The sequence below is a fragment of the Falco biarmicus genome, chromosome 11 (genome assembly GCF_023638135.1).
Source record: "Falco biarmicus isolate bFalBia1 chromosome 11, bFalBia1.pri, whole genome shotgun sequence".
Classification (NCBI taxonomy): domain Eukaryota; kingdom Metazoa; phylum Chordata; class Aves; order Falconiformes; family Falconidae; genus Falco; species Falco biarmicus.
This window is the reverse complement of record NC_079298.1, coordinates 19002158-19022994: the sequence shown is the minus strand read 5'-3', so window position 1 is coordinate 19022994 and position 20837 is coordinate 19002158. Positions and strand designations below refer to the sequence as shown.

At 43.1% G+C, this 20837-nt stretch overlaps 2 protein-coding genes across 4 annotated transcripts in view; both read left to right on the top strand.

The window, feature by feature from the left end:
* The window catches only part of DDAH1 (dimethylarginine dimethylaminohydrolase 1), a 64580-nt gene extending 52495 nt beyond the window's left edge, over positions 1 to 12085 (top strand). The window contains exons 5-7 of one of the 2 annotated variants that reach the window (XM_056356249.1): positions 3380 to 3523; positions 3946 to 4109; positions 8988 to 12085. In XM_056356249.1, the coding sequence (XP_056212224.1) occupies positions 3380 to 3523; positions 3946 to 4062 (261 nt within the window). In that variant the 3' untranslated portion in view covers positions 4063 to 4109; positions 8988 to 12085. Of the gene's footprint in view, positions 1 to 3379; positions 3524 to 3945; positions 8572 to 8987 lie in introns of those variants that run through there. The other variant, XM_056356248.1, reaches the window with a different exon arrangement.
* A 257-nt stretch (positions 12086 to 12342) lies between these two features.
* BCL10 (BCL10 immune signaling adaptor) lies at positions 12343 to 20611 on the top strand. 2 transcript variants are annotated; one of them, XM_056356256.1, is made up of 3 exons: positions 12343 to 12500; positions 16775 to 17063; positions 18204 to 20611. In XM_056356256.1, exons 1-3 carry the CDS (start codon positions 12417 to 12419, stop codon positions 18569 to 18571), a joined length of 741 nt encoding a protein of 246 aa, XP_056212231.1. In that variant the 5' UTR covers positions 12343 to 12416; the 3' UTR covers positions 18572 to 20611. The 2 variants fall into 2 exon arrangements, with proteins under 2 accessions (XP_056212231.1, XP_056212232.1); XM_056356257.1 differs by lacking the exon at positions 18204 to 20611 and adding an exon at positions 17705 to 18196.
* Positions 20612 to 20837: the final 226 nt, after the last annotated feature.

Genomic DNA, 20837 nt, shown 5'->3' with positions numbered 1-20837 from the left:
TTCTTTGAGATGTTGGGGGTCGGGGGTGCAGGGGCTCATCAAAACCAAAATCAGACCTTGAATATCTGCGCTTCTTGCTTCTCCATCAACATGACACAGGCATCTTTAAGTGCAGCGTTCATTGCCGTGTTAGCAAGAGGAGCATTCGCTGTATGTTTGGTTTTGCTTGTGTTGGAGATAGAAGGGCATGTTGCAGGTGTGGTGGGTTTGGTCGCTGTCTGCCCCACAGGAGTCTGGATGCGAGTGGGTCCCAGATGGCAGCGTGGCTCAGACTGGGGCCTTCTGCATGGAGGGGGAAAATTTGTAACTAGGCTTGGCCTGTTTTAAAAGTGCATGTGGTCATCTTAACTCTGTCAGTGATAATAGGCCCTAAATGCGTATGCATTTTTCCTTCATGCATAATGCTGCTTCATATTTAGGATTATTTAGCTTATCCATTACCTCAGTTGTCTGAGGACACACTGTAAAAAAAGTATAGAAAAGGCATTTTAGGCTATGTGAATGACTTCAACATAAGGAAAGCATGACTAAGGGCTGAGAGAATGCGCTATGAAAATTACCCTCTTCAGGCTGAAGAAAATTCCCAGAAAAACTAAGCATGTGGGAAATGCCTGGCTCTTAACGTAGCTGGTCATACAATGTTTGTGGGCAGAAAGCCAGCCCTCCGCAGATACATTGTGTGAGCCCCATAGTCTTTGTAAACTTGTGATTTCCAAAAAAAAAAAAAAAAAAATGGTTTTGGGGTGTATCTGGTGGAAAATACAATCAAAAGACCTTGCTTTTTATCTCCTTCTTTGCCCTGGAGTCCCATCTGGCCAGGCACATGTGCTGAATGACTTTACATAATAGAAATATAGAAAAACCCACAGGTCTTTAAAATAACCTGATTGCATCGTGTGGTGCATTGCTGCTGCATCCAGAGCCTCCCTGTGGGGCAGGTCGGGGCTGGTACTGCCTAGGCACTCTCTGAAGAAAGTAGTTTTTGAAACTGTACTTCAACACGCAGGCATAGTTGTAACAGCAATGAAAGCTTGCAAATACGATTTCCTTCTTATTTTAAGAGCTGAGGAAGAGAGTGAAACCTCCAGTTACTAATAAATGCTGTCTTGTGGTGGTGTTCAAGCTCTCTGAGATCCTGTTCCCACTGGTGCAGCTGTGTACTCAAAACTCCCATGCTGCTTCATCTCACTTCTCCCCTTTTTTCCCATTTGTTTCTGAATTAGTTCAGCCATCACTTCTGTGCTTTTTAATCTTGAAAACAATCCTCCTAATGTGCCCTTGCCATCATCTCCCAGGCTCCCCGAAGCTGGCTCCTGAGGCACAGCCGGAGCCCTGCCGCTTGTTCTTCATTTTTGCTTGTGGCTGCTGTTCTCGCTTCACCATTTTGCAGAGGCAAATGAACGGGAGTTACATGTGTACCCTTCTGCTTAAGAGTTCATTTGTAATTTTGTATGGAAGTGTTTCACAGTGATTCACGATATGTTTCTGATGAGGTGTTCCTAAAGAAACCCTACAGTATCGGGATTCTGTTTCCAAGAAGGACTGGAGAAAGCATAACTCTGTGGGAGCTGAGTGAAATTCAGGCATGGTGGCTTTTCCTTTACTGATACGCATGTTTTAGTGCAGATTTAATAAATAGGTTTCCTTATTCGAGACTTAAAAAGATTATGCAGGGAAGAAAAGAGAAGCTGCCGGTAGAGGGACGTGTCTGTTGGCTCTGCTTACCAGGACGAAGTTGCACTGGTGCAGCCGTGTCACCTGCTGCTAGATGTCTGCAGTATCGAGGAAAGCATAATAGAAAATACCTCTTGGCAACATAAGAAACAAAACTAAAAATAGGAAAGCCAACCATGGTAAGCACAGTAACAAAAATACATCCGGTGAAGTAAAGGTGCAAGGATTTTTCCCCAGAAAAATATTAACCTTTTATGGAGGTAAATTTGACCTTGGGAACTCGGGAAAGTTTCATAACTTCTGAAGGAACAAGAAGTGGCAATCTGATAACACTTCTCAAGAATGCATGGCATTCTTTGTTGTGAGTTTCATGTTCTCCGCGGGATGTGGATGACTCAGGCTACAACATAAAAAATGTATCCAGACCTATGAAAGAATTACTTGCTGTAGGTGTGTGCAAGCATGAATTGCTTTGTTGCTTCCAAATATGTTGGAGATCCTCATTGTAGTTCAGTTGTATATAGTATTTTTCTTTATGAATGAGTAGTAGTACAAATGAATGAATTTGCAAATAATTTAACAATCAGCTTTAACTGTGCCTGAAATTAAAGCCTGCTCTCTGCTATGCAATGTAAATCGGTGGGGGTTCCCTGAGAAGGGAATTTAGTTGAAAAAAATTGTTAACAGAATACCTGTTTATTTTTAAGGCAATACTAGTGTGAGTGTTTTGAAACTGAAAATAAGCCTTTTCTTTCTGTTTGCAATGTATGTGGGAACATAGCAGGGCTATGAGAGAGAGAGAGAAAGAAACCAAAACACTTGCGTTTGCTTAGGGTTTTGGAGGGACCAAAGTTTTTGATGTTGAACTTCGTTCACTTCTGTGTTATTCTTGGTCTTTGTCAGAGTGAAGCTGATGTAAAGCTGGAACAGTACAATGGGGAGTCGAGCATCTCGTCTCCAGGCTTTTCCCATCCTTATTAAAAAGTTGAGTCTGATCCAAACCACGGGATCTCATGCTTCTCATGTGCTGAGAGTCTCTGCCTCTGAAATTCCAGCCAGGATCCAAATTTGTGTATGAGCCCTATATTTATAAACCAAACCTCTGAAACCCACTAGCTCTGCTGTTCTGAGGAGGTTATTGTGTTGTCCCCTTGGGAACAAGGATTAGCGCAGACGTGCCTCCTCGCTCCTCGGCACAGGTGCTTAGTGAAAGAGTAACTGCTTGGAAAGCAGAAAGGAGGTTCTTGAAAAGAATTAGGATTGGGCTTATATCCAAGCTGTGAACTGTTCCTGTCCTGTTTGTGTTAATTCAGGCTCATTTTATAAATATTGAATGATGGCTGCTTTTTTTTGAAGGTGCTGAGCACCTATAGTTTCCATCAATGTGAGCAGGAGTTTTTGCATACTCAATGTGCATTCCTTGAGGAAAAGACCCCACGGAGGATGCTTACTGAGTGCTCTGCTTAATCCTGCTGCTTGCAGGAGCCATTTCACAAAGGTTTTCTACTGCTCATTTCAGTTAGGGTTTGTAGATTCTTCCTCGAAGGGCAGAGATGAAAAGAGATCTCCTTACTTGCTGCATAGCAAAATGGCCCTTGGCTGACTTGGCAATCACAGTTAGGTATTTTTTAAAAGCTCTGTTCTCCCATTTGTTTGGGGCTGCTAATGTGTTTGGTCTAAGTAGCTGTGCTTTGTCTCCTGGCAGACCATGCAACAGATGAGCGACCACCGCTACGACAAGCTGACAGTGCCCGACGATGCTGCGGCAAACTGCATCTACTTAAACATTCCCAGCAAAGGCCACGTCCTGCTGCACCGAGCCCCGGAGGAGTACCCAGAGAGTGCAAAGGTGAGAGCTGTGCTGAGGGTGGCAGGGAGACCCCCGGTGTCCCAACCTGGTCGGGAAGTTGGTGGGAATTGAAACCAGGTGCTTTCCAGAATGGGCTGTTGTATTTCCATCATGGAAATATCAGATGGCAAAATACGGGAGGCCTGGGCTCTGTCTTTGTCTCCGCTAATCTAATTACTTTGTCTCTTGTGCCCCTGGTGCTTCTTCTGTGTAAATGGATGTAGCAACCGGTCCCCGTGCTGCAGAATTGACGTGTGTGAATCCCATAGCTGGAAAGCCACGTACACTGTAGTTGTCGGTGTTGATTGCAAACGACGAGATGGCTTAACCCATGCCTGCTCATTCTGTAAATACTTAGAGAAGAGGGGGAAAAGGGAGACATAAAGTGCCATGATTTCTGTTCTGTTTTCATTCCTTAACAGGTATTTGAAAAACTGAAGGACCACATGCTGATCCCTATAGCCAACACGGAACTGGAGAAAGTAGACGGGTCACTCACCTGTTGCTCTGTGCTTATTAACAAAACTGCAGTATTATGAGTTTACAGAGTCCCTCCCTTGTAACTGGCAATAATGTTACATACAAGGTAGACGAATCTGTATCCACACTTTTATTGTTTTTATTGACAATCTACTGTACCACTGTGCTACTAACCCTTGTTTACAAATTTTTTGCTTTGTGTATTTTTATTATGTCCTTGCAGATGGTATTTAAGGTGGGTGTACGGTTTGTTGGGGGGCACATAACTCTGAAGTCTGTTAGTTCCATGGGCTAGCAGAAGACAATTATAATGGCTAACCCCTAACTTTAGTGATTTAACATATCTGTGTGAAAATTTTATGAAAACCAGCTAATTCTCAACATTTCAAGCACCTCTGTTGTCTTTACGCTGTTCCCTTCTCCTGTCTTTTTTTCTCTTGCTTCCTTGCTCTGCATCTTTTTTTCCTTCCTCGGTCCTCTTTATTTTCAGTGATGCAAGGTTTTGGGGTGACTGAAGAAAGCTCAATGGACTCATCAGTTTGGTATCTTGTGTGGTAGGGAAACTTTCTGTACACTAGCTGGAATGGTGGGCAGTGGACTGTGCTCACTGTCTTGGCCGTATCACGTTGCTGCTGCTGGGCAGAGTTGTGGCTGGAATCAGTTTCAGGCACCAGGTAGCAACTTAGGAAAAAGCTTCCTCTGACAGGAGCATTCAAGGGCAGTGTCTGCCTGGGAGACTTGAATGATAGAAAAAGAGAGAGAGTAGTGCAGCCACACAAGAGACATCCTGCAAGTTCAGGTCCCAGATTGCTGCTAATGCCATGACTTTCAATTTGGTGAGAACAGAAGAGGAGTTTTTAAAGAAGTCCAGCTCCCAGGGAGCACCTGGACCACAAAAATGGAAGACTGAAGTGCTTTTGGAGAAGTTAAACCTACAAAAGTAATCTAAAATACAGGGCGAGGGGTTGTGTTAATTCTCTTTGTTTAGTTTCTAAATTTATTTCTCTCTTTCCTTTCTGTTTTCTCCTCTTTTGGAGGCCACTTACTAGCAAAATTCAAAAGAAAAGGGTGATAGGAGTTGAAGGACAGCTATTCCTAGATTAGGCTCATGAATAAGGGAAGCTATTTTTTCCTGAAAGATTGGCATTTGTACTTTATCTGCCCTTGGGGTAGTTTTCCTTGGAACAATAACCATCTTATTTTTTTTTAATTGCATGAATATTTTCTGTGGTATTCAGTTAAAACAAATATAATTTTTGTAGCAAATTCCACAGCATGTTTACCCACTGAGTCATACTTTTTCTCACCACAGTAAAGCGAAGCATACACCATTGTATTCACATGCTTCTTGTTAAATCGTTTGTAAACTAAGGATGGAGAAATTCCCAAACAGAGGCAGTAGTGGGAACTCTCTGGAGACTGACAAATAGTCTGAACATGTTGTCAACTTCCTAGACATCTCCTCCACCTTTCCTGAACCACTTGTGACATGTTGCTAAAGTACAGTAGGAAGCTCAGGCAATGTGGTCTGCAGGAAAGCAAACAATATTAACCAAGCGCACACTTGGATATCCTTTGGAAACTTGCGTGCTTTTTTGTGCAATCATAAGGGAGGAAACATAGGTACTCACATCCGTAGGTACTCCTCAGCATATCTCTCGCTTCGAGTCAGTGGCTGATGAGGAGAAAACCTCCCGGCAGCTACCAGAATGCACCTGATGCTTTGTGGGCACACTGTATGTTGTGATGACATGAGCTATCACAAGGGAGAGAACAATGACGAGCCAATATAATGTATGTGAAAAGAGAGCATGTCCCAAAGGACGTCTGGAGTCAGCCAAACGGAAAGTGCTGGTTTTATGACTCTGTGCTGTCCCAAAGAGCTGTCCTGATGTTTCCCCTCTGTCTCCTCCGTTCCCGTGCATTATCATTTAAGACTGACCCAGGTGATCAGGCTCTGAGGATGTAAACATTGCAGTGGGGAATCTCTTCTTCTACCTTCCCTTGGTGCTTTTTAAATACCTGATAAGGCATCTTGCGTTTTAAAATGACATAATGACTTGACATTAAACAAAGATTTTGTGCCAAAAAGTGACCCTGCAGTATTTAACTATGACCTTCTAGAGGCAAGCTGTGCTGTTAGAAACCTGTGCAGCTATGGGAGCTGTCAGACAAAGCCAGAACAGAATCTTCCCCAACCTGTCCGAGCACCTCCTGGGGCCTGGCCCCCATCCATGTCCTTCAGTCTCTTTTCCCTCCTCTTGCTAGGGAGCCAGAGCATCCAGCGACACTAGGACAGTGTTAGGCTGTGGGATTCCTGTTCAGTTTCTCTCTGAAGTGTTCTGTTGTGGTTCGGTTTTTTCTCTTCCACCCTCTACTCACCTCTCATCTGTGTGTCTCTTCCTCAGACTCTCATTTCTAGTTTATGGCATGACGAGCACTTTTCTAACCCTAAGTGATTTTGCCTTCTGTTGCCTCAGTTCTCTTACTTGAGTCTTCTTTTTCTGTATCCCTCCCTCTTTGCTGTTCACTCCAAAGCACCCCAACCCAGACTGAACTATCCTAAACTCACTCCCTCCCTCAGTAGTTGCCAGGAGGGAGGAGAAACCGAGGGGTCCGCTTTGGCTCAGAGCAACTTCTTTTGAGAGGGAAGGATGACTCCCAACAGGAGCTATAGATCCACAGAGTGACACAGGTGACTCCTCTCCTTTAGAGTTACTCCAGAAAAGAGAAACATTTGTGGTGGACATTGTTGGTATCTTGTGTCTCTGAAAGCCATAGTATAGGTGACAGTGCATTCCCTTGGAGACCCAAGGAGGGGGAATTGGGATCTTGGAGCTGAGAAACATCCGCATTGACAGAGGTTGGTCTTTTGCCTATTACCATTTAGATTTCCTTGGCTTCAAGGCTACATTTTGCTATACAGAAAGAGCAAGGGAGTGGCTGAGGGACCTGAATTCCCTCAGGTGATGATTTCAAGTTGTATTCAAACTGTCTAACTTCAGGCACAGAATTTAGGTGCTCTAAATCACACCTGCTTCCTCTCTGTTGGTCTTGGTAGGTATGACAGCCTCCTAACATAGACACTTCAAATTACATCTTAGCCTGATGCCAAAAGTTACCTAAACTGGTTAGTGGGATTGCCCTCACCTCTCCGCCTTTAGCCTGATTCTTTATTTTGGCATTATAAAGCAAAAACATTAAGAGCACTTCAGTTTGTGCATTCGCAGAGTATGGTACTAAGAACGAAAACCATGCCAAATGCTTCTTGTTCTTGCTGTTTGCTATTTTTGCTGTTGCCCAAACAGAATTCAGGTGGGAGGACATTTCTGCTGTGATACATATGCATCTAATGGGCATCCTGTACATCTTGTCACCAGAACATTTCTCAGATGCCCGATATAAATCATCATCCTTGATTAATATAAATAATAAAATCCCAAACCAAAAAAGGAGATGAGACACTGAACACTAATAGCTCCCCACATAAAACCCTTGATAACAACTGTTGGGCTATATGACACAGCAGGGCAGGGCAGAAGTTCTTGTGGTTAATAGCTCAGCAATGGGGCTTGAATTACTCATCAAAGGTTGTTTGGGTTTGGGGTTTTTTTTTTTCCTTTGAGCAGTTTAGCTCCATTCAAATGAAAGAGCTACAATGGATGTTACAGATCTTTCATGGATGTTACCTTAGCTAAGAGTTTAGGGAGAGCTGTGGTATGTGGGTTTCTTGCTTCACCAGAATGTGAATACAGTGTCTCTCTCTGCAATGAAAATGTGAATGCATGATGTACCTTACAAGATAAACTTGAATTCTTCCATATCTGCATTTTTGTGTTTTCCATGCTAATACACTCCTTTTTGGTCTTAAATAGATGCCACTTTTTGAAGCTATACTCTGATTTTTTTATAAATTTTTTTTTTGTGATTTCCATGTCATAGGCAACATTATGTCCAGTTTTAAAAACAAAAAGTCAGTGCACAGAATGCTGTTTGTTCACAGCAAATTGGGGATGAAATATGGGAAAAAAAAGAGCTTTTGATTTCATTCAGCCTCTTATACATTATATCAGTGAAGTCAGAGCCGAATTACTTTGCTAGAAAACATAAGCATTCACATGGAACCATTTGAGGAAAATAACTGTTTCTCTTATTTTTGCTTTTGTCAATAAGGAAGCAGAAAAGATAAGACTGCTTAAAGATTGGTATTTGTTAAGTGATAGTGAACAAAGTATCATTGGATCTCACATGTATTTTCAGAAAAGTTTTAACTGGACCTATGGAGTAACTGTATAGAGTTGCATGTGAATCGTGTTAGTCACTGTTCTACATTGTATCGTTCTGCAGTGCACAAATATGACTACTGAACACAGAAGTGTTACATTTCATTAAACTTAAAATCTTGTTGCAGTATATATAGTTCCACAGTTTTTGTGCCAAAATCATCAATACATTCCATCATCTGTTCTAATAGAGGTTTGCACTTTGATTATTTTTCTTTTGTGGCTCTTGCAGTTTCAATACTATATATCCCCATCACAAAGGAATAAAGTGTCAGTTGTACTGTGCACTGTGTAGTTTTTGCCTCTTGTTTTGAAACTGAAAGCATATGCATTTAATACTGTTTCATGCCATCCTTTTATTTGGAAGCTTGTTACATGCCTAGAAATAAAGCCAATTATAGACACTAGTGCTAAAAGATTGTTAGAAGAAATCTTGACTCCTTGAAAACAAACATGATTTAGGCTCCACATTTAAGAATAACGTGTAGAGAGGGGATATTGCCTATGTGTTCTAGATACAATGGTTGTGACTAAATTTTATTACTGCCCAAGATAACTAAACAGATGTTACTGTAGTATAGTATTTTTTTCTGCATTTCCTATATTTACTGTAAGTTACAAAAGGTGAAGCTACAAAGGTTTATTGGGATGACCATTATGGTTAAATTATTCACATAGCTCTTGTGTCTTTTCTCCTCCAGGACGTCAAGAGAGGTGACAGCGTTTCAGACATTGCTTTGTGGTAACATGACAGATGGTCGCACGTTTTATGTCTAAATACTACTTGTGGCGTGCTACAAATAGTGCATGTGGGGCTAATCTCTGCGTGTACGCTGATGCTCTAGTATTATTAGGTTATGATATGAGGATTAACGACCTCGGGACAAGGCGGTTGCTCCAGGCTTCATGGGCATGTGTCAGTGCTCGTGGGCCTTCAGTGCCACCCTGCGGCAAGCCAAGATTCAGTTGTTCAAGGCCTCAGTGTTGGTGCTTCAGCTTCTTAAGAAACCCAACATAAATTAAGAGTACTGTAGTAAAAGAATTCCATCACTTCCGAACTGTACAGCTTTGCTAAGTAATACGACTTTAAACCATAATCTAATACTCTTCTTGGTGGAGAAGCAGGGACAAGGAAGGATTTCATTAGGGCTGATCTCTAAATACAGCCTTTGTACTAATTTAACTACACTGGTTGAAAGTATGGGGTTTATACTGATAAATTTAAATCTGTGCTTACATCTATGTGGATACATTCAGCTTGGTTCAATTTAAAGTAAACTACCACACTTACCTGCATCTTTGTGTACCCATATCTACAGGAGAGTTGGTACCAATTTACTTGAATTTGTTCCTAAGTGGCAATAATTAAAAATAACAAAAGCTATGCAGTCCACTCCCACTTGCCACATTAAGAAGTTTGTCATAGAGTAGCAAAAACAAAAGCATAATAGTAATTTAGGAGTGCCCTTTGCAACATTTAGCTGTAGAATATTAGTTCAGCAAGTAGAGACTTCTGCACTTGAGTGTAGGAATTCACTCTCCACCGTAAGTATGTCCTGCCAAAAAAGCATCAGTCAACAGTCTCCTGCATTGTGAAGTCCAGACATTCTGATGCTCTTGGCAACCTCACCCCCAAAAATTCATGAGCTGTAGGTTGGCTGTTTTGGGTTTGTAGTTGAAAACTTGCCATGGGTAGCTGCAGATAACGCTTCAGTTTGGGCAAGGCCCTGGATCTGGATCTAGATCTGTAACTGAACCAAATTCTCTGTCCCTTCTCTCTGCCTGGCACCTTTCCTCTTCCCTAGGGAAGGTGTAGAGCCCTGCCACTCTCACAGGGGCTGAAGGGGCTGGAGGTGTTCTGCCAGCTCCAAAAAGGGGTTGTCCTGTGGCAGGACCCAGACCCTTGAGTTAAGGACCAGGAGGCAAAACGGGATGGGAGCACGTGAAGCTCCCAGGTAGAGGCTCCTGCTCTGCAGCAAGGATGGGCTGCTCAATGAGGGCAGAGGGGGAAGAAAACCTGGGGTTATTCACAGCTCTCAAAAACTGACCAACTTGTTCTTACAAACTGTGACAGCATTACAACATTTTTGAGGACCAATACCATGAAAGATTTTAACAGCTCTGGGTTGTAAGCAGTTTCCAAAACTTACTGGGAAATTTACTCTCGAAGTTTATTGTAGATGAGCATTACATCTGTACATACTCATGAAACCAATGCAGTGTCCAAAATCTTCCCAGCTACCTTGGAAGAAATGATCTCTAACTCACTCTTCATTGAGGCTAAATTCTTGATATTGAACTGATACTAACCTCCTGAAATGAGTTTCTTGCTGAGAGTAGTCTTCTTCCAGCTGCCTGGACCATTAAATCCTGTTAGGGTTTATCGGCATTAAGTCTACTAAAATATATTCTATTCTTGTATTCTCCAACCACATGCTCTTCTCCTGATTGCTGAAGTTAATTCATTTCAGTTTGTCTTGTACATGGCTCAGGAATCCAGAAGCCTAAGCCTCCAGACATAGCGTGGCTTTGAACTGTGCCTCTCACTGAGCAAGGTTATTAACAAATACTCTAAATCCGGAATGCACAAGAGCTTTTTTTACCAGCAGTATTGTACGGAGCCTGCAAAGTCTACAATATAATTCACCTTGAAGGGCAGGAGCTGGAAGGCATTTGGCTTAATGAACAAGGTGCGAGTCAGGGGGCTGGGAAGACGCCTGACTGTCTCAGAAGTGCCACAGTGGGCTGGCTGGAGCATTGGATTCTGAAACCGTTCCGTGTATTTGGATGCTTGACACAGATTAGGGAGGATCAGCATAGTCACTTGGACTTGAAAAATGGCCTGTCCTGCAGCTCTCTGGGCAGGAAGATGGGAGATAAATACTCATTTACTTTATATTTCACGTGTTCAATCCAGAGATATAGAGATAGTGTTGAGAAATTCAAATGCACTACAGCAAACTATAGCTTCTTGGGGTGGGAATAACACCACGGAAGGATTTGGGTTGTGAGCAGAGGTGTGCTGCCAAATTACCAGCGATCTGGTCTGCAGGGCTGGATGGTGGGGGTGAGCCACCATCGGGCAGACGCGTCCTGCACAGCGGTGGCAGGGAGCGGAGCTGGCCACCAGTTTGAGGACTGGCAGTGACTGTAACACCCAGCGCTACGGAAATGGGCACGGTCCCCAGGTGAGAACGGCGACTAGTCCTTCATTTTCCAAATGTTCTGGGCAGGACCTTTGCTATCCAATGTGTTTATTGAAAAGCTGGGAATGCTGTAGAACAGATACCACTGCAGCTGGTATTTATACTCTGGTACAATGCAGAGTGTGACTGCGTTAATTAATGAGGCGCATCAAGGACTTTACCAAACACCGTAAAAGGGGTACTTTTGCCTTACTGACAGCAAAACGCACTGCTGATCGCTTCTGCTTCGGTATGCCTCCAGTGTAACTGCTGGTGGGAGCCCAGCTCAGGGCGGCAGCAATAGCCTGAGGTCTGCCCGGCAGCTGGAAAACGGCGATTAACGGAGCCGTGTCCCCTGGCCCTCTCTCACGGGCCTGCTCCGGAGGGCCCGCGGGCCGGGGGGGTTCGAGGGCCGCCAGCGCCCGGGGCCCACCGCAAATCCCCGCGCCCGCCTGGCGTCGGCCATCCGGCTTGCGAACACGGTGACGAGAGGGACCTGCACGCTGCTGCCCCCGGGAGCCGCAGCCCGAGCCGCCCGCTCCGCCCCTCGTCCCCCGACGCCTGGTTTAACGGGGGCGGGGGGCGCCGCGGCACGGCTCCGGAGCAGAGCAGGGCTAAGCCGCCGAGGGGAGCCGGAGCCCCGCCGCCGCGGATCGTCGCTCCCTGCGCCCGATGCGCGGGCCCGGCCCGGGGCGGCCGCCGGCGGGGCGAGACAGCGCGGCCGGTTGCCCCCGCGCGCGCCAGCGAGGGCGGGCCCCTCCGCGAACGCGCTGCTGGGCGGGGCCGCGCTCCGGCGAGCGCCGGGTGGGCGGGGCGGCCTTGGGGGCGGGGTGCCTGCCCTGGGAGCCCATTGGCGGGGGCGGGCGCGGGGCGGGGCCCGGACCGGAAGCGCTGCCCGGAGCCGTTCTCCCCCGCAGCGGTGGTGCCGGCGGAGCGGTTTCCGCTATGGAGGGCGCCGGCCCGGCCTCGAGCTCGGGGGCTGCGGGGCGGCCGCTGACGGAGGACGAGATGGCCGAGGTGAAGAAGGATGTAAGTGGCCGCGGGCCCGAGGGGCCGGGGTGCGCGGGGCGGCGGGGTGGGGCCAGGGCCGGGCCGGTGAAGCGGAAGCTGTGTCAGAGCCGGCGGCCCGGGGGGCGGGGGGGCTGGGCTGGGCCGGGCTGGGCCTGGCCTGGCCTCGCCTCGCCTCTGCCGCGCCGCCCGGAATTCCCCGCCGCCTGCCCGGCAGGCGCCGGCGGGGGCGGGCGGGTCACGCCTGGCGGGGCGGGGGTGGCGGGCCGGCCCTCCTGCCCGCAGCTCGCCGAGAGCGGCAGCCCGCGCCGCTGGGATCCGCCGCCTTCCCGGTGTGGGGCTGGCCGTGTGCTGCTGACACTCAGCTCTGGGGCCGGGAGCGCACCGGAGCGCTCGGTCCCCTCGTTTTCCTGTTTGCCGTCTCTCTCTGCCGCCCGTTGGGGACAGCGGGTGGGGGTCGGTTTGGCGGTGCCTGCCCCGCCGTCGGGCACCGGGGGCAGGGTGCGGGTGCCGAGCGGTGAGCCGGGTGGCCGGAGGTCGCCGCGGGTGCGGGCCCCTCTCTGCAGGGGGGTGGGACTCTGCCTTACAGAGCGAGGCGCTTTGGGTTAAATACCGATAACTGTCTTGGAGGCTTTTTGTTCTATGTTTTCCCGAATTTATACGCCCCCCTCCCCAGTTTTATTCACCAGTGTCAAGAATTTGAGGGAAGATTCCATCCGGATTCAGTCTGGTTTTACTGATCTCTTTGTTAGACTGGGAAGCAAGCAACGTGCTAATCCACCTCAACAAGTTATCGGTTCACTTGGAAAAAAAACCAAATAAAATCGGAGTTTATCAATTATTTATTGACCATCCGTCCTTCTGTTTGTAATCAATAGTGTCTTATATTTGACTTATTTCGGGGGTTTTTAATAGTACTTTAAAGTACAATTAAGAATGTATGGAGTTCAGTTTTAGTTTCTTACTAGCTTTTTGCATACGTAATTTTAATTTTAAATGCTTTGTCACAGTTTGTGAGGCTTGTTTTTTCAAGTTATTACTTGCTTCTGTGGAACCACAGGGTTGTACAGCAATAGTTAGCATCTGGTAGTTACATTAAAAAAAAAAAAAAAAAAAGATAGCCGCTTATATCAGACTATATAACATGATACGTACATTCATCTGTGTCAGTGACTGAATTCACGGCTGCATCTCACAAAAGTGCATGAATGTCGCTTTAGCCCTTGATCTTACAGGGTCTCCCACAGTAATTAGAGGACTTTTGGAAACCTAATATGTAGAAAGAAATAACATTAGTTTTATCATCTAAATACAGGCCCGTAGGTCTGACTTCAGAGCTTCTTCTCTCAGATCTCGTATGTTGCGGCTTCACAATTCCAAGCGCCAGTTCAGTGTAAACTTACTTAGCTGTTTCAAAGCTGCTCAGGTAACTTGATAGCATCACTGCAGTGCTGCATTACCAGAAGTTCTGTGTATATTATGTGCCAGCATACCACAGAAAATTAGCTTGAAAGGTTAACTTGGTCTGGATAAACTTGCTTTGAGGAAGAGCTATAATGGTTGGAATCTTATATTCGAGAGCTGGGAAGGAGACTGTGATCCGTACAAAATCATTGAAATAGAGCAAAGTATATTTAAAGCTTCCGTTCTAATGTGTTTACTCTTTCTGTCCCTAATAACCTGTTGACTTATGAGGCCAGTGCAGAGGGAAATTCAGAATTGATACACTTCATACAGTGAAAAAGACTCATCACGGGAAGGTGTTAGTCAAAACACAATAGTCTTTCTATGCAATAATGACTCACCCTATTCTTCTAGTGTTGTAACGTTGACTGACTTCTGTTTCGGAGTGGAGTTTGTTGATTGATCCTTCTTATGGTACGATGAGATTTCCATGAGAACTGAAAAAAACCCGCATAGCCTACTACATTTGTAACCGTTCAGGTGCGGGCTTGTTGCAATTGGACACTTGAGAGTATTCCAGGACTGCCTAAATTGATGTAAGCTGTAGTGTTGCACTCCTATGCTCTTGTATTTGTTATGCTACCACTAGTGCCAACATGACTGCAGACTAAACTGGATCAGATAATTAATATGGCTGGGGGGGGCGGGGAAAGCACCAGTTCAGTTTCTTGACTGGATCCTCTGATCCACCAGTACAAGGGAGAGGGTAGAAACATGCAGCTGCTGCGCACGGCAGAGTGTTCCTTGCACTTCAGTTGGCCACCATGGAGCTGCACCCTTACGTTCTCAGTTTTAAATTGTATTAAACCTAGTGGTGATAGTCTACTGCCCAAAGCCTTCCTTTTCCTTCCGTGCATGCTCATCTGATGCTTGCTCTAACAGCCGGGTAACCACAGGCTGTTTATTGATAGCTTAATATTTGTTGAATCCTGAAGAATGACTAGAAGACATTTGTTCTCTGCTGTACTAAATGGAGCAGTCCAAGAAGTTTTTTTCTTTAAGAGTTGTTGGTGCTTTCCCTAGCACCAGTATGCCAGACAGTATTTTGCTGTTTGAAATAGTCTGCCTTAAAGTGTGTCTTTATATCTAGCTTTTCCTCTGCTTCTATTTATTGAGCTAGTAAATGGCTATAAGGCAAACTGTCACTTTAATTTTTAAATGCTGCTGTTATGGAATCTAATCTCAAAAAGCAGGAGGATATTTGAAAACGTTCTTCAGGAAAAAAGTTTTGTTTCTTTTCATCCCTTCATTTGTTCTTGTATGTGAAGGTGCTTTTCCTTCTGGCTTTCACATATTCTTTTTTTTCTTTTTTTGAATCAACTGAGACGTGGTGGGGGCGTTAGTTTTTTCACATCAGTAACACTCAGCTAGTGGGTATCTGACTACTTGTGTAATTCTGCACAGAGAAAAATGCTGCTGGGAGAAACTGCCGATTTTGTAGCATTATATAAAATGAGTTTGTTTTTCAAGCACAGAGATGTCATTTGTGACTCTCATCTTCACAGAATAGTAGATACTGAAACCGGAGAGTTGTGAACACATGCATTAATTCTGTTTCAATATTGATATCAAGCAGGCAGGGTTGTTAATGTACAGATTGAAGTAAGATTAATATCATTTACATTGTAGCAATGTTTGTGCTTGTATGTACCAGCTAAACAAGCTGAAGAAAGATTGGGTTTTGTTTTGATAACTGTAAAAATAAATTGGTCAGTATAGGAGAAGACACTTCACTTTTTCCGAGGAGGAAGTCAAAGTGGTGTACCTCCAAAATAAATGGGTAGTCAGGCTAGAAGTGAATCTGGTTACAAAATACAGCATGTTTCCTCAGGAGGAAGATCTCTGAGGCAAAGTGATCTGATACTGGGTGTTACAGTTCCTGAAGATGCCAAGTGGCGTTGCTCCTGAAGTGCTCAAGGCAGATGAGTCTGCTGCATCATACCCAGTGAAGGCATGTTAGGGTCTTTAGGTGGTGGACGGAGTCCCCTCCCGTGGGCAGATTGTTCCACCTCTTCTGGCTATAGAGAGGAGTTAAGCAACCAGTTTACACTTGTAAGCTGAAGTTACACTGCAAAGGGTAGAGTCATTTTGCTTTTGCCACAGTAATCAGTTGCACTTTCAGTGGTCTGTGCAGCGTGTTGGAGGTGTGCAAGTTGCTTCAGGTGTTTAAAATCTATAAACCAAAAGAAGGCAGCCTGATGAAGATGAAAAGCAGCCAGTAAAGTTGTTGAGAGTAGGTACATCTGTGGATGAAAGTGCATGTTATTTTGGGTGCCAGTAATCTGTTGAACTTGTAAATAGTTGCATTTGTTTAACCATCCTTTTAAACAATGCTCCGAGACTGCTTTTACTCAATGTAGAGCAAACATCAATAATTGCAGTATTTTGGAGTTGTGCCTCGTGGATACAAATGGTATGGAAATGTGGCAGTCGTGTAGTCAGTGAAAATGAGTGTCTGTAGACAAAGTGAATAGGTGCTGTTGTGTTTTCTTGGTGTAATTTCCTTTCATTTTTACTTGGTGACTGTTCTGATCTGTGATAACCACAGACCTGGTGTAATTAATATTTTTTGTAAGTATTCACTTTATTACTTAACATGTATTAAAACTCCTGAGTTGACTAAAAAAAAAACTAATGAAAGGGATAAGTAAATTAGGTAACGTGTTTGGGTTTTTTAAATAGATTTTTCTCAGTGTAAAAAAGTGTTAGGTAATACGGTGGCAGCCTTACAAATGGTTTCATTAATGTGTATCAAAATCATATGGGTTTCAAATAACAAGCTTCTAAATAAATGGAAATATTGACTAATACTAGTTTGTTTTGGTTTTCAGGCTTTAGAAAGGATGCGTCCTTACCTGTGTGATAAAATTATAGCTGAGAGACACTTTGATTACCTACGTTCAAAGAAAATACTCACGAGAGAGGATACAGAAGAAATTTCTTCTCGATCTTCCAGTAGGAAAAAAACTGGGAAGTTACTGGACTACTTAGCAGAAAACCCAAAGGGACTAGATGCTTTGGTTGAATCTATCAGACGAGAAAGAACACAAAACTTTCTGTTACAAAAGATAACTGATGTAGTATTGAAAGTCAAAAATGAAAAACTTGAAGCTCTCAAAGGTAAGAAGTTTATAATAATATTTTGTAAGACATAAGTTTTATTTTAAGGGACTGCAAAATTAAACTCCAATAATTATTTAATTCTTAGTACTGATTTTTTTTTTTTTAATTCCTCTAGTGCTTGGGACAACATTCTTGAAAATATCACTAGTTTGGGTTTAAGATCCTAGTACATGTATCCTGGCTTTGCCTTTTCTACTATCTGAACACATCATAAATAAAAAATTGCAAAAAACCTATCATGTGTTGTTATGATGGATAGGTCTGTCTTCACATTTTAGTTTTGCTTTCTATGAGGTTCTAATTCAGAACTTAGAATAGGTGGTTATCTTCCATCTTGCATTTCTCTTGAAGCTATTAACTGCAGTGGCAGGATGCTCTGGTTTTGTTCAACTTTCCACCTCAGCAGAAGATAAGCCAGCAAATGCAACCTGAGGGGAATTTCCCTATATGCCTTCAATGCCAAAACTTAGAATTAGTCACCGTAAATGTTTGGATGTGTTGTTTCATACAGGCAGGGAGGTTTTGTTGACACACAAAACTTATAGTGACTATATGTGCTCATATTTTAAGGCAGATAAAGGAAGTATACTCCTTCTAAACCAAAAACCTTACTTCCCATTCCACACCCATCAAAACAGACATAAAGAAGGAAGAAGCACATTTTAACCCGAAAGATGAAAGTCCTGAAGTTTTCTCTGGCTTCAGGTAAAACAGCCTTCGAATGCTTTGGAGTAGAACCATGTAGCTGAAAGTTTTAAAAGTTTGAAGAACACAGTGAAAAAATCTGTCAAAAGGTGGGTCAAAGGGCTACTTTGACTTCCTAAAATGAAGCTTAAATTATGGTGCATCTTTGTCAAATAATAGCTGATACAGAGATAAGGAAAAATGTCCTGGTTTCGGCTGGGATAGAGTTAATTTTCTTCCCTAACAAGAAATCATTCACATCAGCCTAGATAACCTGCACATATTTTTTTTTTTTAATTTGTCATGAATATCGGGATGTGAGAGGTGAGATGAAGAGGTTAGTCTGTTAAAAATACTATTGATCTTTTGACATTCTTAGTGATATTAAATCAGAGCACAGTTTTAAGAGTGGACCACGTTGTATTTAAATCCAGTTTCTGTTTTTTATCTTAGGTCTAAGCTGCAGCACCTGTATGACCTCGCTGTATGGAGGAACAAATGATCTTTCTAGATCGTTTTCTGATGAATCTAATTTTTTTGATAAAACAAAAGACAAAGAATCTACCCAGATACATCATCCAGAAGAAGATTATAGCACTGCTGCATTTGTGTCTGCTGTCTCACTTCATTCAATGAATTTACCGATTGCAGAGATGGGAAATGCGGAGTGTGCTGTTTTCTCAGCAACCCTTCCAGGGCCTGGAGACCCTGGTGCACCCCCACTCCCCCCAGAGCTCCAGTCAGAGCAGCAGGAACCATGTACTAGTTCAAGTGACAATTGCTTTTTGCCTTTAAGATCACGTTCTCTTCAACCACAGTGAACGTAGTGACTTTTGTCTGTTCATCCAAATGGTACTGAAACTTTGTGTGGTGCCTTATAAAAATTAAAAAAATGTGTTCAAACTGTTAACTAGCAAAATCAGAGAAAACAATCTATGCTATTTACTGGTTTTAAGTAGTAATTTTTTTAGTTATTATTATATTTTTTTTTTAATTGGGTTACTCTGGAGCTGCTTAATTTTATGTTCTTTAGGAAGCTTCTTCAAAATATGGTATTATACCAGCAAAGGTTTGTTTTTTAAACCAATGTATTCAAGGTTTCACATTTTGCTGCAGATATTTAAACTGCAGTTATAGAACAATTATTTTCTTTCTTCCTACAGAAACTAACAAATTTGCTGTTCTGAATGTTTTCATGACAAGTGAACTGGGAAAGATAGTTAGGAAAAGTATTGAGTGTCAAAAAATAACTTTCTAAACTAAAAGCTTAAGCTTACTTACCAAAAAGCTTAAACTTGTTTACCAAATTTAGTGTTTCTCTGTAGGATAAATTCTGCCCTCTGCATATGTGTGTGCAACTCCGTTTGAAAAAAAACCAAAAAACCAAAAAACAAAAAACCCAAACAAAAAAAACCCTGAATCCAGCAAAATCTGTAGCTATGCTTATTTGCAAGGTGTCTTTTAATTGTCTGAACTTTGTCCTACTAGTAAGTCAACAGGCACTCAGTATCGCAGCGATTCGAGTTAGCAAATATACTTCCACAAGTCTTAGCATATTATTCTTGTGTATTAGTTAAACATTTCTGATTTGAGATGCACTTTAAATATAAATCCTCATTAGTACTGGAAAAGGAATGTAAACTGCTGTAACAGCATCATGTGGGCTGTAAGAAAATGTTGTTGTATAATGCTATTAAGGAGCAAAGCTTCTATGTTTTGCCCCAGTAGGTAAGTAGAGGAGTCGTCCTGTAGCAAGAAGGTATCCATACCTGAAGGACGCTTGGAAATGGTGCACTTCAGATACCTACTCTTCAAACAGATAGGGAAGTTTATGTTTCAAATTGTTCAGTGTCAAATGCATTTTAAACTGTTTCAACATGGGAAGGTTCTCATTTCTCGACACAAGAGTACACATGCTGTATTCCTCTCACACTCTACTCTTGAGTTGTAGTCTACTTTTTGTTAAGTATATAATCACTTTAATATTACTAGCAAAGACAAACTCCTACTTGGAAATGTGTTACGCTCTGTTCTGCAGTACTACACTTTGAAGTGATGGGATGTTTTCGGTGTATCAAAGGGTAGGTTTGTATTTAAAGCTTAATTATTTTGGCGCTCATACAGTGCTATAGCTGTGTAATTGCATTCAAATTCAAACCCAGGTGATATTTCTAAACTATGTTCTCTTTTTGTGGAGACAGGCCATCTGCAGGACCTCAATATAGTCTCTAAATTTTTTTCGTGTTTACTCTGGTTTAGGAAGTAGGCTAAAATAAACTACAATGTCCAACTACACTCCATGCTTGGTACACGAATAGCTTACATTTGATAAAGATGTGGGCTTCTGTTTAGTGTTTATAAAAGTCTTGTTTTCCTTGTATACATCTAAGATCATAAACCTTCCGGATGATGACAGTGCTTTTCAACAAAACTGCTTGGTTCAGAAGGCATAAGCAACATTTTGCTCTCTAACAAAAAAAAATTGAGGGTAGGCTTTAATCCTTCTATTCCATTAACTTGAAATGTAGTTGTACATGCTGGGGCTGTCTGGAAATTGATTTGTCTAAATGCCTGCTGTAACCACTTAAAGAGCTGGGCTTAGGTTTGGGTCCCTTCTTGGAATCTTGTAAATGGAGGAGCACGAACAAGCTTGCTCTTAGCTGAAAAAGAGCATCAGCTCAGGGTGAAGACTGCCTTGCACATCTAAATCTGAACACGTGAAGCATGCTGCCTGCCTGTGAGGGATCGCTCCTGCGGTGGAGCCTGTTAACCTGAGACTTTAGATGAATGTATTGTCTTACCAAATGTTTATAATCTGCATTTAAAAAAAAAATAAATTTTATCACAACTTTTGGAATAAATTCTTTTTTATAATTGCCTGTTTTCTTACCTACCTCTCTTATTAGCATGTGTAGGTTGTAAGAGCAGTTCACGCCAGTGTCTGGGTGGGTGGTTTCGGTTTTGTGTGTGCGGGAGGCTTTTGTTCTCTGTCTTGTTAGAGAGGTTTGTCTTTGTTGGAAAAACTGACTTAATGTGAAACACCTGTGCGTGTAAGACTGCATTCGAGAGCAGCGTGTAGGAAAAACA